General features: G+C 38.1%; 3 protein-coding genes across 7 annotated transcripts in view; 2 read left to right on the forward strand and 1 right to left on the reverse strand.

Annotated features, from left to right (window-relative positions):
• The window catches only part of LOC105459342 (rho GTPase-activating protein 20-like), a 184,053-nt gene extending 179,483 nt beyond the window's left edge, over positions 1 to 4,570 (forward strand). For both annotated transcript variants that reach the window (XM_011705284.1, XM_011705285.1), the window contains 4 exons: positions 100 to 226; positions 614 to 1,278; positions 1,432 to 1,733; positions 1,846 to 4,570. In XM_011705284.1, the coding sequence (XP_011703586.1) occupies positions 100 to 226; positions 614 to 1,278; positions 1,432 to 1,733; positions 1,846 to 3,050 (2,299 nt within the window). In that variant the 3' untranslated portion in view covers positions 3,051 to 4,570. The remainder of the gene's footprint in view (positions 1 to 99; positions 227 to 613; positions 1,279 to 1,431; positions 1,734 to 1,845) is intronic.
• Positions 4,571 to 5,057: 487 nt separating this feature from the next.
• On the forward strand, positions 5,058 to 8,003 carry LOC105459344 (ATP synthase mitochondrial F1 complex assembly factor 2). 3 transcript variants are annotated; one of them, XM_011705289.1, is made up of 7 exons: positions 5,058 to 5,228; positions 5,353 to 5,546; positions 5,852 to 5,962; positions 6,047 to 6,227; positions 6,298 to 6,413; positions 6,586 to 6,723; positions 7,964 to 8,003. In XM_011705289.1, the coding sequence occupies exons 1-7, from the start codon at positions 5,138 to 5,140 to the stop codon at positions 7,967 to 7,969; spliced, it is 837 nt and encodes a 278-aa protein (XP_011703591.1). In that variant the 5' UTR covers positions 5,058 to 5,137; the 3' UTR covers positions 7,970 to 8,003. The 3 variants fall into 3 exon arrangements, with proteins under 3 accessions (XP_011703591.1, XP_011703590.1, XP_011703592.1); XM_011705288.1 differs by lacking the exon at positions 7,964 to 8,003 and adding an exon at positions 6,864 to 7,092; XM_011705290.1 differs by lacking the exon at positions 7,964 to 8,003 and adding an exon at positions 6,864 to 7,092 and having other exon boundaries at positions 5,101 to 5,228; positions 5,375 to 5,546.
• LOC105459343 (protein eyes shut) lies at positions 6,878 to 13,934 on the reverse strand. 2 transcript variants are annotated; one of them, XM_011705286.1, is made up of 16 exons: positions 13,789 to 13,934; positions 12,813 to 12,992; positions 12,241 to 12,389; positions 12,042 to 12,152; positions 11,865 to 11,972; positions 11,628 to 11,741; positions 10,580 to 11,384; positions 9,895 to 10,303; positions 9,418 to 9,725; positions 9,065 to 9,275; positions 8,760 to 8,911; positions 8,356 to 8,492; positions 7,995 to 8,240; positions 7,574 to 7,771; positions 7,097 to 7,325; positions 6,878 to 6,966 (listed from the first exon to the last, which is right to left on the reverse strand). In XM_011705286.1, exons 1-16 carry the CDS (start codon positions 13,902 to 13,904, stop codon positions 6,915 to 6,917), a joined length of 3,525 nt encoding a protein of 1,174 aa, XP_011703588.1. In that variant the 5' UTR covers positions 13,905 to 13,934; the 3' UTR covers positions 6,878 to 6,914. The 2 variants fall into 2 exon arrangements, with proteins under 2 accessions (XP_011703588.1, XP_011703589.1); XM_011705287.1 differs by lacking the exon at positions 12,813 to 12,992.
• Positions 13,935 to 14,332: the final 398 nt, after the last annotated feature.

Here is a 14,332-nt window from a genome sequence, read left to right on the forward strand (position 1 = left end):
CAAAACGTAAAATAACAAGGATCTAAATGATAAAAAATATTAACAGTAGTCTCGGAGAGCTTACAATTATAATTGTCACGGTTGAATTTATTTTTACAGGACTGCCGCAACGCGAGATCTCTGGTGGGGACGTTTGAACGATCTTGTGCAAAAGGAGAGTATGAAGGAGCCACCGGAGACGAACATTCAAATTGTGTACCATGACAACGAAACGCACACCGACTACGTAAGTCCTTTCACGCGAGAGCGAATACATTCGCAGTGCCTGCTTTCGCGCGGTCCATTCTTTACGTATACTCGAATCCGCGAGACTCGATCATTCGATCTTCCTGGTAGTATTTTTCTTCACGAAAGACGTCTTTTATATCGTGAACGTCAGTACCGAGTTAGAATCGTCGCCGCGTATTGTGTCGGTATTCACCTTCAGTCACCGTTCATAATTCATCGACGTTGTATGAAGGTATAAGCCGCTTGGATCGCGAATAAATTTCCGTTAGATAAACGCTGTCTATCGTCGGTAAACAAGCTTCGACGGACCGCGCGCCGTGTTATTCATTCCTTTGTAATCCGGCCGAGGGAGAAGAATACATACGTGCTGTTTCGCACCTTGCAGATCAAAACGATCAAGGCTCGCTCCGACATGACGGCGCATGACTGCGTGAAGGAGGCGACACCGTTGTGGGGTCTTCAAGGACCCTTCCAACTTTGGGCCCGAACGTTCCAAGAGGAGCCGCCATATCCGTTGATAGGGCACGAGCGACCATTCGCCGTGAAGATGTCGCGTCTACGGCACATGCTATCGACAGACGAGGGTTTCGATCTGGTGCACATCAATAACAGCGGCGTCGATCTATGCCATTTCATTCTTAGACCCGTGATGAAGACACCTGCGAAGAAAAACAGTCGGTCGAAAATAACCGGTCTGTTGCGTCGCTCGCTCTCGCTGAATACGAACCTCTTTGGCGTGCCTCTGTCGCGGCTGGACGAGAACGGCCTGCCTAAACCCGTTCTCGTGATGCTGCAACAATTGTTTGCGAAAGGTCCGTTCGTGCAGGGAATATTCCGCAAGTCCGCGAATGTTCGAATCGTTCGGGAGTTGCGAGAACAAATTGAGTCCACGGGAGATCCTAGTTGTCTGGAGGATGCGCCGATTATAGCGGTGGCAGCTTTGCTGAAGGATTTCTTGAGGTCTTTACCGGATCCCCTTTTGACCCTCCATCTGTTTCCCCTCTGGATGGACAGTTTGAATACGCCGAATCCTGTCCAAACCATTAAAAGGTATATAATTTATTTCAAAATTAAAGTAATATAGAATTAAAATTTCTTTTCCATTAATAAAATTTTACGTTATTCAGTGATTACATTTGTTATTATTGTCAACAGAATATTTTCGATAAGAAAATGAAACTATAATTGGAAAAAATTTTTCAGCATTTTAGATAGACTACCGAGGGCAAATTTCACGTTACTTTCGCATTTAATTTGTGTGCTGCATCATGTGGCGAGGCGATCGAAACGTAATCTCATGTGCGCCAGCAACCTGGGCGTTTGTTGCGGTCCGAGTTTACTTTGGTCCTCGAATCCGTCGGTGAATCAGAGTAGAGCGATCCCGACAATTACGGAAATGTTGATCCGTCACTGTGAAGATTTGTTTGGCACCAATGTCACGCAGCTTCTCGGAGAAGATACACGCAGTGACAGCGGAGCCGAGGAAAGCACTGATAGTCTTCACTGTAAGTATTACAATAACGCTATGTTAAATTATTTTTATTAGAATATTAATTAAAATATTATAATATATAATAATTACGTTACCTATCATTAACAAGTTTCCTTTGGGTGTAGCAGGTGGAATATCCTTGGATAGTTTGGAGCTGACGGAGGCACCGCGTAGAGACCCCATGTCCCTGTCAAGAGACTCGGGTTTGACCTTATCAGATTGCCAGTTATTCATCCCGGAATCGCCCGTAGGCTCGGAGGACTCTGCCCCGAATGCCCCATCGTCTACCAATTATGATAAGCCTTTTACGAAGGAGGAGAAGTCTAATAGTAAAACCTACATGCCAGTTTATAGATGCGGATGGGAGGAGAGGCTGAACGGTTACGGGTCCGGGAATCACAACCATACGAACAGCACGGAACACAATTTTAGAGAGGAAAAGGCCAACGGGTGTTACCCCAATCCGTCTCAATCGTCCAATTTCCAACGGCAAGATTGGGTGCGAGCACAGCTCAAAAGAACACCCAGAACGAATAAATTGGACGAGCATGAGCACAGAAAGGAGAGATTCAATGACAAGGACACATATGACAGGGAGTATCTCAGGCAGGACACGATGAAGGAAAATGTGGAGAATTGCAAGGCTTATCGAAGCAGGCAGTTGAACGTAAGCTACGATATGTTATCGGAGGATTACAACAGCAAGAGCTTGCAGCAGGACATCCGAAATGCCGAACGGGTGTCGATTCACGACTCGGAGCAGGATCTAACGGGTAGCAGCGATACACCCCGCTCTGGTAGCGATTGCTACGAGTTCAAGAAGGTCAAGCCCTCCGAGGTACAGTACGTGAGTCTGGAATCACCGATGTCGGAGAAAGAACGCCGTCGTCAAGCCCGCGATCGCGAATTATACGATGACTTTGTTAGAGTAAAGGCAATATACATGGAGGCACTAAAGTATTGCAAGAATAAGGAATCGAATGGCGAATCCGATGGGAAAATTACATACTGCGAGGAGAGGAGTCGATCGACTGAGGTCTACGGAACCGCGGACGTGAACGATTCCTATAAAAGCGTAGTCGATCTTAGCGAGGATGAGCAAGAGGAAAGGACTACATCATGGCCGGATACACCGCCGCCGTTGCCGCCAAGGCTCAGACACCTGCCGCCGGTGCACATGAACCTCGAGGACAGGCATAAAGTGGCGGGTAGATCCAGATCTCTACCACCGCCACCGCCCTATCGACCGCCGCCGCAGCCTCGCGCTCCCATCACCACGAGGCATCTGGGATTCGGCAGATCCGTCGTTGACGACGAGAGTTATGTCTGAGAACGAATGGCGAATTCTCTATTGCCTTCTTAGTCATCGACTATATATATATATATATATCCCTTTTCCTCTCGTTATCCCGGCGTGTATAATGTCTCCAGGTCGTAGATTCGCTACGACGATTGAACCTAGTCCAAACCGAAACACATGTATCGGGATAAAGAGATGGCGTTTTTTTTTAATCGCGCCGTCGCGATTTTTCGTCAAGAGCGACGAGTACTTATCGTCCTTCTTTGATCAAACTTAGAAATAGCGAGATGAATGAGACGAAGTGAAACAGCGAAGTACAAAATTCGCTATCTATTCGTGACCGCCGACAATTGATCTTGGCCCGTGTGTCCTTGATGCGTTTTCGGTACTAATTGTGTTCATTCATTATATCTTCTTCATTTGAATTCTTGTTGCATAAGCAGATGAAACTTTGGTTCAGATAATTGTATCAAGGTTAAATGCTATGCTAAAAATCGAGGACCGGGCCTGTGACTGTCATTCAGTGATTCAGGGTGCTTCCACGAGCGTTAATTCATGTTATTTTAGTAGATTTAGCATTCGTATTTAGGTAGCTAACTAAGTATAGACTAATCAAACGGACAATACTAGCCCCAAGACGATACTATGAATAACTTTTTTTCTTACGTAAATAACGTTTATAAAAACATTAATCAGAGATGAATTCTCTACAAACGTTGAAGAAGTTTTGTGAAAATACAACTAATGTTGCTTGTTAGCAGCGCAATAAAGGGCACATTAATGTGCTCGACGATCATGTATGTTTTTTAGCGCTTTAACCGGCGAAAAATCTTTTATTCTTATAAATTAATTTTAACGGATATATTCTTCAAATCGAGTGTATTTTTCTATCGATGCATCAGCACGTTTATATATATTAATAAGTTTATGAGAAGCCAAAAGTTGCGGGAACAACGATGAAGTTTTGCAGAAAAGAACTCGTTATAAATTTCTAAAGAACGTTATAAGATATTTAATTTTGCTCACTCGTAACTGAGACCAATTCAAAACTGACTTTAAGTTAAGAAAGATCACTCCTCTCGACTCCTCTTTTTTTAAATGGCTTTGTTAACAACGCGTTAGTAGCTGTGTTTTAACAAAATTTGCTTGACAGAATTATTATCTCTTCAATATTTCCTTTTCCGCGCGTATATTTGTCAGAATTTCTTTCGCGTTTGCATCGAACAGGAACGAATCTTCTCTGTATTATAACCAATGATGATAAACCAAGTTTCTCTGACAATCGTAACAATGATTTACAAATATAAAATACTGTGTGCGTGAGTACAATCGCGATTATCTTCTTAAACGGCTATCGAAAGCATTAGAGTGTTATATACTATGTGCGGCCGGCCTTTTGCCGTTTTTTTTTGTATATATTAAACTGTAAACTCTGTCATCTTTTATATCGTTGAACTTATAGTATCATATGTAACACCCATAAGATATGTATACTTATCTAAATTATATATGTTATGCTATAAAAGCAAATATATATATTTCGTATTTTATACACCTATGGATATTCTTCAATACAACCTGTTCCTTTTGTGACAAAATTACGCATGATTTTAAATATGCATATATAAATTATATACACAAATATTTTTTTCATTTATATTAGGTATCTCTCAAAACCGATAAAGTATATATACTTTATATGCTAAAAAAATAATAATTAATTTTTCTGAACAAGAAAAAATTTCACAAACTCAAAAAGTATCAGTTACAATAATTTTATGATTTTTTTATATGAACATTGAACAATTTAAATATCTAATTTACTTTAAAATTTTTAAGTATAAAATAACAATTAAAATTAATAAATAAAAACAAGATAATACAAATGCTAAAATAAAATAATACAAATCAAGAAAAAATGTTATATATCAATGTAGTATTGATTATGATCTCTGTTATATTATTATCAATGTAGAGCGCTATAATATCTACTGCACTGTTTTCAAGACTCAAAAGTTACGTGATTGACCACTATTTGACGCTACTCGTCAATGTTGTCGTCTGCTCCTGCTTCCCTGGAATGTTTTTGACGAGAAAAGACAATAGTGATAAGTAACATGCCACAAATACTTAACAAACTGGTCAATACAATGTATTATTTTACATGCCACAAGTTTGTGCCAGCTTCTTTGGTTGTAAGAAATATGGGTAATAATCACGTTTTGTTCATAACCCTTTATTATTTAGGTTAAATTCTTGATGTTTTTTTAATGTGCTTTAATTGAATATATGATTGTTTTACTAAATGCACAATATAATTGGACACTTGTAGCCACCGTGAAACGATTTTATAGAAGGACGAATATACTTTCGAGCGGCGACAAATTTGAGATTACCCTGGATCAGAGGAAACTGAAGACGCCGCAGGGTAGGGTATTCGAGGTGAACAGCAAACTTCTGGCCCTGGCCGTAGCTGCCGAATGGGATGCACAGAAGGAGATAATCGACAGAGGAAGCATGCACCTGGTATGATCAATACAATTATGTACGTAATTTAATCACTTTACATGCAATTTTCTGCCATCTTTCTATATTTAACATCATAGCGTGGTTATAATCAAATAACGTGTTTTGAATCTAATCGTTTATTACATTATTTTATTTACAGTTGATTTAATGAGATACAGAAATTTACTTTGGAATAACAAATACTTGGCAGTTACTAATTCAGTGACTTGGCATTATTAGATGATATGATATTCTATATCTATTCTACGTATATATAAACATGTTAATGATTATATAAACATTTTTATGGTTTTCTGCTGTAGACATCTTTGTGCAACACTATATTGGACAATCCGCACAATCACACCAAAATAGATCTTGTCAGTCACATAGTGAACTGTTTAGAAATAGATACAATTTTGTTTTATTCGAGTGTAAGTATTTATACGAATTTTTATATTTTTTCCATATTATTTTTAACGCGACATCTCGATTACAGTGAATGTTTATGATTTTAGGAAGTGGATGAATTGTATCAGTTACAAGTTGAAAAGTGGGAACCTATAGTTTGTTGGTTTTGCGAACATTACAATGTAGATATTACGAGAACTCAGAGTATAGAGGCGCCTACAGTGTCTACGGAAACTAAAGCTGCATTAACGAAACATTTATTGTCGCATAATTTTAATAGTATTTATGGTAATAATGCAATTTTGTAAGATGGAGCATTTTGCGTTTGTATCGTATGTTAACAGTTATTTGCTTATAGGTCTTGTGTATGCAGTGGACGGATTAAAATCAGTTATTTTAACTCTTGCCACAGCTGCAAGAGTAATTAATATCCCGGAAGCTGTAAATCTTTCACGCCTAGAAGAAGAATATCAGGTATATGGCACCTTAGTTTTAATTTAGAATAAAAATGTCGATTGAGGTCCATTTTGCTCTCCGTTATCTATTATTGTGTTAATGATATGTTTCTACTATATATTATCTATTATATATTTTTCTATTATCGTTAGTAATATATATTATCGTTATTGTGTTTCTTTACGCTTAGATCTCCCACTGGGGCAATGTGGAATGGCATCACGAGTATGGCAAACAAGATCTGCAGACTCGTCTATCGGCGGCGATGTTATTTGTATATCTAAACTCTCATTCCGCCACTTCTCGGCCCAAAAATGACGCCCCTAATGTAAGCTAATCTTATTTAAATTATTAAAGAGAATCACTACGTCAATAGATATAAAATTTGTAAGAACAACGTGTTCACTGTAATATAACATTGTCTGTAACATCGATACCGACCAATCTCTCCCTTTATGCTTTAATAAGAACTGGGAGAGATTCTCTACGCGCATCTAGAGGAACGTTTCCAGCGACGAATTAAATAGGAATGGAACAGTCGGGCCCAACCCATTCCTTTGTACAAATGCAACTGAAAAGTCGATGAACAATTACATTCATAATAGATATATAGAATGATTATGATTCTGTAACCACATAGGGGATATCTTACACCTTCCTATTATGTAAAATAAAAAATTGCAATTTCTCTCGCATATTACCTGTACGATGCTCCATGATGTAAACATACCGCACCGTTCTTGCACGAGTGACGAATGCATTCGTTGCGATTGCATTCGCCTACGCCGCGGCCGGTGGCAGGACTGGAACCGGTCAGCGGAAGAATCGTCGTGTCTGTACGCAATTCGACGTCGAATATACATCCGGAGAAGCCGGTATGTAGAGGAAGGTCGTGCGGCAACGTTTCGAAATTTTTGGACTTGTAACCACCTGAAAGAAAAAATATTTCCTTTCTATCTATTTTTATTTATTTATTTATCATTCGTATTTCACGTTAAACATCGTCTCATTTCAACTCCTATTCATTCGAGACGTCCAGATTGTGTTTAATGTCAACGTCAGATGTGAGTGATGAGAAATTGAATAGCTACATTTAGCATAAAATATATGATAAAAGACGATATGTGAGTGCTGACATTATGCCAAATGTCAAGCCGCTCTTCTCTGCAACAACGTACCGATATAGAGAACAGGCGATACGTCGAGTTGAGTCATAGATCCTACCGCCTGACCAGTCACGTTTTTGAGACCCTCCACAGCAAGCCACGCTTCCTTGCCTCTCCTTCCGATACGAAGAGTATACGTTTTACTTTTACCAGCCGATCCTGCCACGCTTAGAGAGGTCAACGAATCGCTAGTGAAGATTCTTCGCACTCCTATCGAAAGATTATAACAATGAAATATAATTCTTTAAATTTTCTACGCCAAAACTGTATATAATTGAATATATATTTCAGTATATATTTTTCTATGAGAAGCAAATTTTTATTCTTATAGTTATATAAATTATTATTTCCTAGATATTTTCTAAACTCACAAATGTACACCTGTGCGATTTGTTATTTAAGATATGACTGAAAAGGATATGTAATCCCTCACCGGAGCCTAAATCCCACGTAAGCATAATGTAGCCGCGCACGAACGTTATCGATAGATGATCCGAGACATCACGGCGCGAGCTTCTCTGTCCGAGATACGCTATCAGAGAGATTTGATCGAACGTGCGCGGGATGAGTCGCAGCTTCAGCTCCATTGTGTCCTTTATCGAAGTAGACAAGCCGTAAGCGATGTACGACGCGAAGCCAGGGACGAGGACCGAGAAGGCCGGCCGCACTAGGACGGCATCTGAGAGAATGAGTAAAAATCGCTTTGTAAAAATTTTGTTGCATCGCGATCTCGTTGCGTCGCTATCGCATCTATAAGAATGTCTATTGAACGTTTCATTATTATTACGATTTACCTTCTTCGCAGAAAAGCCCACGACTGCCGAGCGGACAGACGCAGATGAAACCAGTTCCCGGCGAGCTTACGCATGTCGCACCCATCGAGCAGGGATTGTCGTTGCATGCCGAATGTTCACACAAAGGTCCAGTATATCTGTAAATAGTTTTTGCTGCTGAACATGTTTTAAAGACCGTTGCTTCTACCCTGAGATTGATTACTGTTAATCGACATTGTTTAGCTTTGAGAAGATAAATATTAATACTTAATATTAGAGTCATTTATTTTTTATCCGTAATTTCGCCTTTCTTTATTATACCCTCGTTACATTTATTTATCTTACACTTAGATGTATATAAAGATAACGTATGATAAAGAAGCTAAAAGTTTGAATAATTTAATTGTCATTTAATAGATATTTACCCTGCTATACATTTACAACGAATTCTTCCCTCGCTTTCTTCACACGCACCAAAATTCTGACATGGGTTCGATAAACACAAAAATGATGTGCATTCTTCGATTTGGAACGTTTCTAGAGAATCGTGAATGAAATGTCGCGTAATGCCATTCACCTACAATGAAATTTAAATAACTGAGTCACTCTGCGTAAAAACAAAGCTTTCGCAATTATTTAGATGTATCACGAAAAAGTCGAGAAAATTTCAGAATAATTAAACTTTAGATAAATCTTTGGTATGGCTAAATAATTCGTTATTAAAACGTACCTTCAGGGAATCCATGCAACCAATGAATCCCATAGCTACGTGAGGAAAGTAATGTGAGAACGTTAATGGAATACCTCCTATGTACAAATTAGCGTATTTTGGGACCATTCCTCGCTGTGGCAGTATTTGTTCGCCGGTCACGGCCATAGTGCCGTTGACCAGCAATTTGGCGAAACATTTCTCGTTTTCATCATTGGCAACATATTGAAAGCTGTGGCAAAACAAAAAGAAATGTTTCCTTTCTGTTAAAATTATCATATAAAAATTTAAAAAAAATGATTAATTTTTTTTATGTCTAATGATTTAAGTAATGAAAATAAGTACAGAGAAAGTTGAAATCATTTAAAACGTACCTCATATCGATGCCCACTTCGTATCCATTATCGATAATAGCATCGATTTCACCGAGTAACATAGTTTCTAGGCCGCAGGAAAACTGGAACTTCAATGATCCAAGTTCCAAGTATACCAAAGAATATCTCTCGTTGTCAAAGTAAACGTGTAATATTATTCCATTTTTAAATGCCGTTCTAAGCTTAACGTAAATTCGGAGCGTCGCGCTCCTATTGGCAGTGATTACTTCGACGCGTTGTCTAACGAAAGATTTGCCATTAAAAGCCGCTTGCGTGATAGTCGAATCCGTCTTGCAGCCATCGGCATACTGTGAATAACAATTGTAATACAGATATATTAACTGTAAATATTTTATTTTTAGAGAAATTTAGTTTAATATTTAATTTTTGTTTATAGATTGTTTGGAAGAATTATCTGTAGCTTCAGTTTCAAAGTTCTCTACAAATTATTATCTTTTTGTTATATGAACCACTTACTTCGGTAATATTTTGCGGAGTTAACACTGTAGTACTTGTGGAACACTGATTTCCGCGACAAGCGCCGATTTCTGTGGTACTAACTTCGATGCCAGTAACAGTAGTTTGACTTAACGAAGTTACGCTGGTGGATGTTAACGAGGAGGGTACCGTGGAAGTGTCAAAACTGATGGTCGAAGATAAGACCGATGGCAATGTCGATGAGGTAGTTAAAGGTAGAACAGTTCTTGGTGTATCCATGATTGTAGTTCCAAGATCGTACGTCCTATTTTGTATGGAATCCGTCGTGTATCGGAATGTCGTATCGATGGAAAGTGTTACATCGGTAGCGTGATCCATAATAGCACTTGTGGCAGTAGTAGTTTTATCGTCCTTTCGGCCTTTATCCGTGTCTATTGTAGGTTGATAACTAAAAACAGATTATAATGAATATTAGAAATTTACAGAAAATTATCAACAATAAATCGTGTGTATCCATATAATAAAAAAATTTTTGATTTTTTTAAAGTAATTTAAAGAATCGTAATTTAAAGAATATGTTTAAGTCAGTTATGAGATGAAAATGCACTCATGATACAGAATGTACCGTTTATCATTGTTGATAAATTGATATTAAAAATATTATTATCTATCAAATATATCGATCTCAATGTTTTTAATAAGAATTACAAAAAACTCAATTTACCTAGAACTTGTCGTGTATTCCGTTACATCTCCGTCCACTCTGCTAGAAACCGGCGGACGTATCTTTGTTGTCTGATCATAGTCATCAGGCTCCTTAGTAACGTCGCCGTCGTGAATCGATCTCCCGGTTGGCAAATAAATTTCGGTACCCTCTCTCTCAGTCTTATGGAAGTAGCCTTCAGTACCAACGGACGACGGTATCGTTACGGGCTTCGGTGTAACGAGATCAACTCGAGTCGAACTCGTTGATGGAACTTCGGTAAGAAAAACACTGCTATCGCTGCTAACACTAGAACTCTCGCCCTCGTATCTTGACGTCGTAGTCTTCTCCATAATCGTATATTTCTTCGTAAAAGGCGAACTACTTGTTCTCGGGGACGTCGAGTAAGTAGCGAAGCTGATAGTCGATGTGGACGATAAAGACACAGATGTGTCCACTAACGAAGTCGATTCTTTAGGCAAAACTGCGGCAGTTGTAGCTCTAACTGGACTCGTTCCTCGTTCAGATGTGTCTCCAATTTTCAGAGTGGTCGTCGAGGGAAAACTGTACTCGCACATGGGACCACCGTAATTCGGTGGACACGAACAAGTGAAGCTATTAATACCGTCGATACAGGTACCTCCGTTGTCGCATTGCGCGAATTTTGATTCGCAATCGTCGTATCTTAGCTCGCAAAGTACACCGTGATAATCGGGCACGCAGTAACAAACTGGACGGTCGTCCTCCAGTAGACACACTGCTCCGTTTTGGCAAGAATTATCCTTACATGGCACGATTGCCTTGTCGCAATCTTTACCGGTAAAACCTTTGATGAAAACAACAAGCAAGAAATATTAATGTGAATGTTATAGAAAAATAAGAAATGGTATGTGCTATTGTTTAAATTCTTTAAGGATACTGGTGCTAATCTTAATTAGAAAATAATAAGAAACTGTAGTAAAATTTTTGCAATCATGATCCGAATTTTTATTATGTCATTATAAATGCTATTTTTAGACAAAAAAATAAAATAAAATCTGCCATTCATGGATAGGAATAATCTGCTTACCGAATAAACAAGCGCAAGTATAGGAAGATGGAATATTGATGCAGAGTCCACCGTTTCTGCATGGTGATTCCAAGCATTCGTCAACGTCCTCCTCGCAGAGAACACCGGTCCACCCTTTTCGAAGCGTGAAATCGTACGTGAGAAGAGGGATCAAGGATAGAGGTATTATCGCGAGAATAAAAAATGCGGAGAAGCAAAATTTTTACTTGCGTAAGTATATCCTTGCACATTTCCTACCTTCGCGACAACGACAATAAAATGAGAAGCCGGGTCCTTCGATACATTCGCCGGAATTTTTGCACATTGTCTCGTTACAGACCGAGGCGTCGATCTCACAATATTCTCCTGTAAATAAGATAAGAAAATAATAAACTGGAAACTTTTTAAATATATTTGTCATCACGCGTGTCGTACCTGAGTATCCATCCAAACATTGGCAAGTGATGCCATCATAATCGACGCATGTACCATTGTTGAGACACGGATGATTCGAACACTCGCTATATCTTTGCTCGCAATTTACACCTGTCATTTAAAATGGGGTATGCATATTTTCATCAATTTCTCATATATTAACTTATAACGAACGATATGACGAAGAAAAATGAATTACCTACGAAACCGTCGAGGCAGGTGCAATTATATGCGGCAACGCCGTCGTTGCATGTGCCACCATTAAGACAAGGATCTGACCAGCATTCGTCCCAATTAATTTCGCAATTAATCCCCGTGTAACCATCGATGCAGTAACAAGAATAAGTGCTGTGTCGTCCATAAAAAATCATAAAATGCAAATAATTTTAATAATTTTGATTTGTATGTATTTTTAAATTAATCAGTAATACTAAAAAACTATAAATGACATTAAATCTCTATAAGCTATTTTTGCTCAAATTTATTTGCATATAATTTGCAAATATTTATTAGACAAAAATATTTGTGTTTTTAACAAAATGATTATACACAATATTTTTTATAGACGATTAGTTATTGATGATTAATCTCAATAAATTAATAATATAATTTTATCTTGTTTTTCATGTCAGTTTCTAAGAATACTAATGAGCAAATACTCTAAATTTATCTTCTCTACAGTGTGAGTTATATTTGTCTTATACCCACAAAATTGCACCTGATTCTCAGATTATCAGAACGCGTGCTTCTATCAAGCGTAAAATTATGTACCTGGTCTCGTTGTCCAAACAAATTCCATACATGCAAGGATCCCCGCTACAATCCGATCCTAATGCAAACACCGTAATCACGGTCGACAGTACTACCAGAGTAAAAATATTTTTACACGTGGTCTTCTCAGATGATGAATCGTAACTCCACTTATAAGCCAGTCTAAGTAGCCCTACATACCTTTACAGCATGATTATAGCATGATATACATACACACATGTCGATTTGTCGCTAATGTGTAAATGTATATAATGTGTGCACGCGCGCTAGAGTATGTATATGCATATGTGTATACGTTATGTTTACTATATATATCATATATAAAAGAAGTTTTAAAGCCGTTACATAATGTAAATTAATGAAATATAGATCTATTTGTTTCGTATTGAATGATACAGTAATCTTGCAAATACGATCAACATAAGGTACATTCTTCAGGTACCAATCATATATATTTATTAAATAATATTTATAACTTTATTATAGATTGAAGAAATCTAATAAATAAGGAAATCGTCAAATCAATATATGATTAACGTTTCTATATAAATTAATATATTATTAACAAGTTGCATCAGAGTGAATTAAAGAATTGGAAACAATTGATTATGTTAATACAACAATTAAGCAAATATAGAAAAATATTTATATTAGAATTTTTCATCTACAGAGAAATATATATTCAATTAAGTAAGATTGGAAAAAATCGAGCTTGATTTCAAGCATTAGTTGTTTCGATATAAAGGTTCGATTAAATTGGAGCAACAATACGGTTTTGAGTCACGTCACTGTGCCAACGTTCGTCCGTGACCTTTCTTGTGAATTTTGGCATTGCGTTAGCCCTCAGCTAAAACGCCGCGGTGGGAAAATTAATTACACTTGATCGATACGAGAATGTCATACGGTCCCTGAAAGGATTGAAAAGCGGAACGGACTCGCCGAAAGAAGAAAAGGACGGATCATCCTTTTCCATTACCTTCCCATTTCTGTGCGACGGTGGGCAATAGAAAAAAAAGGGAAAACGCGAGTCGTCGAGAAACACGGCACTTTCGACAATCCCTGTGTACACCAGTTACGATATGCCATAGGCATATATCGCTAGCGCGGCATAGGCCGTGTATATACGTCGTATGCACGCCGTTCTTGGCGATGCCGTTCACGATACCCTGTCGACGACGAGAACTTCATCCGTAGTCTTAGCAACGCCCGACCCATACAAATAACTATTACATGTCGTACGCTTGCGTGAAGCAATCATATTGACATTAATTCTGACGTTACTATTATATAAATAAAATTTATTAATAGAGAAAGATATATTTCTTGGATTTCTTTGCCACAGGGTCGTAGAGTGCGTCTGCAATCTGCGAACTCAAGAGTTTGAAACTTCTTTTCTTTATTACTGCTATAACTCGCGTGGTAGCAATTTTCTGTAACTGTTGATTTTTCGTTACGATAAAAATAAATGTAAGATTTAGTAGTTCTTTGCAAACTATAAATGTTTGCAAACTACAGAGCAC

This window comes from Wasmannia auropunctata, unplaced genomic scaffold (assembly GCF_000956235.1).
Source record: "Wasmannia auropunctata unplaced genomic scaffold, wasmannia.A_1.0 LD334196.1, whole genome shotgun sequence".
In the NCBI taxonomy this organism is placed as follows: Eukaryota; Metazoa; Arthropoda; class Insecta; order Hymenoptera; family Formicidae; genus Wasmannia; species Wasmannia auropunctata.

What these genes read in the sequence shown, in the direction of transcription:
- LOC105459344 (XM_011705288.1), top strand. Translation starts at nt 5,138, where the DNA reads ATGCCACAAATACTTAACAAACTGGTCAATACAATGTATTATTTTACA. An exon ending in CAATTTTGTTTTATTCGAGT is followed by an intron (nt 5,963 to 6,046) that starts GTAAGTATTTAT and finishes TTATGATTTTAG; the next exon opens with GAAGTGGATGAATTGTATCA. An exon ending in GCCTAGAAGAAGAATATCAG is followed by an intron (nt 6,414 to 6,585) that starts GTATATGGCACC and finishes CTTTACGCTTAG; the next exon opens with ATCTCCCACTGGGGCAATGT.
- LOC105459343 (XM_011705286.1), bottom strand. Translation starts at nt 13,904, where the DNA reads ATGCCTATGGCATATCGTAACTGGTGTACACAGGGATTGTCGAAAGTG. An exon ending in CGTTGTAAATGTATAGCAGG is followed by an intron (nt 8,493 to 8,759) that starts GTAAATATCTAT and finishes AACTATTTACAG; the next exon opens with ATATACTGGACCTTTGTGTG. An exon ending in CATCATGGAGCATCGTACAG is followed by an intron (nt 6,967 to 7,096) that starts GTAATATGCGAG and finishes TCGACTTTTCAG; the next exon opens with TTGCATTTGTACAAAGGAAT.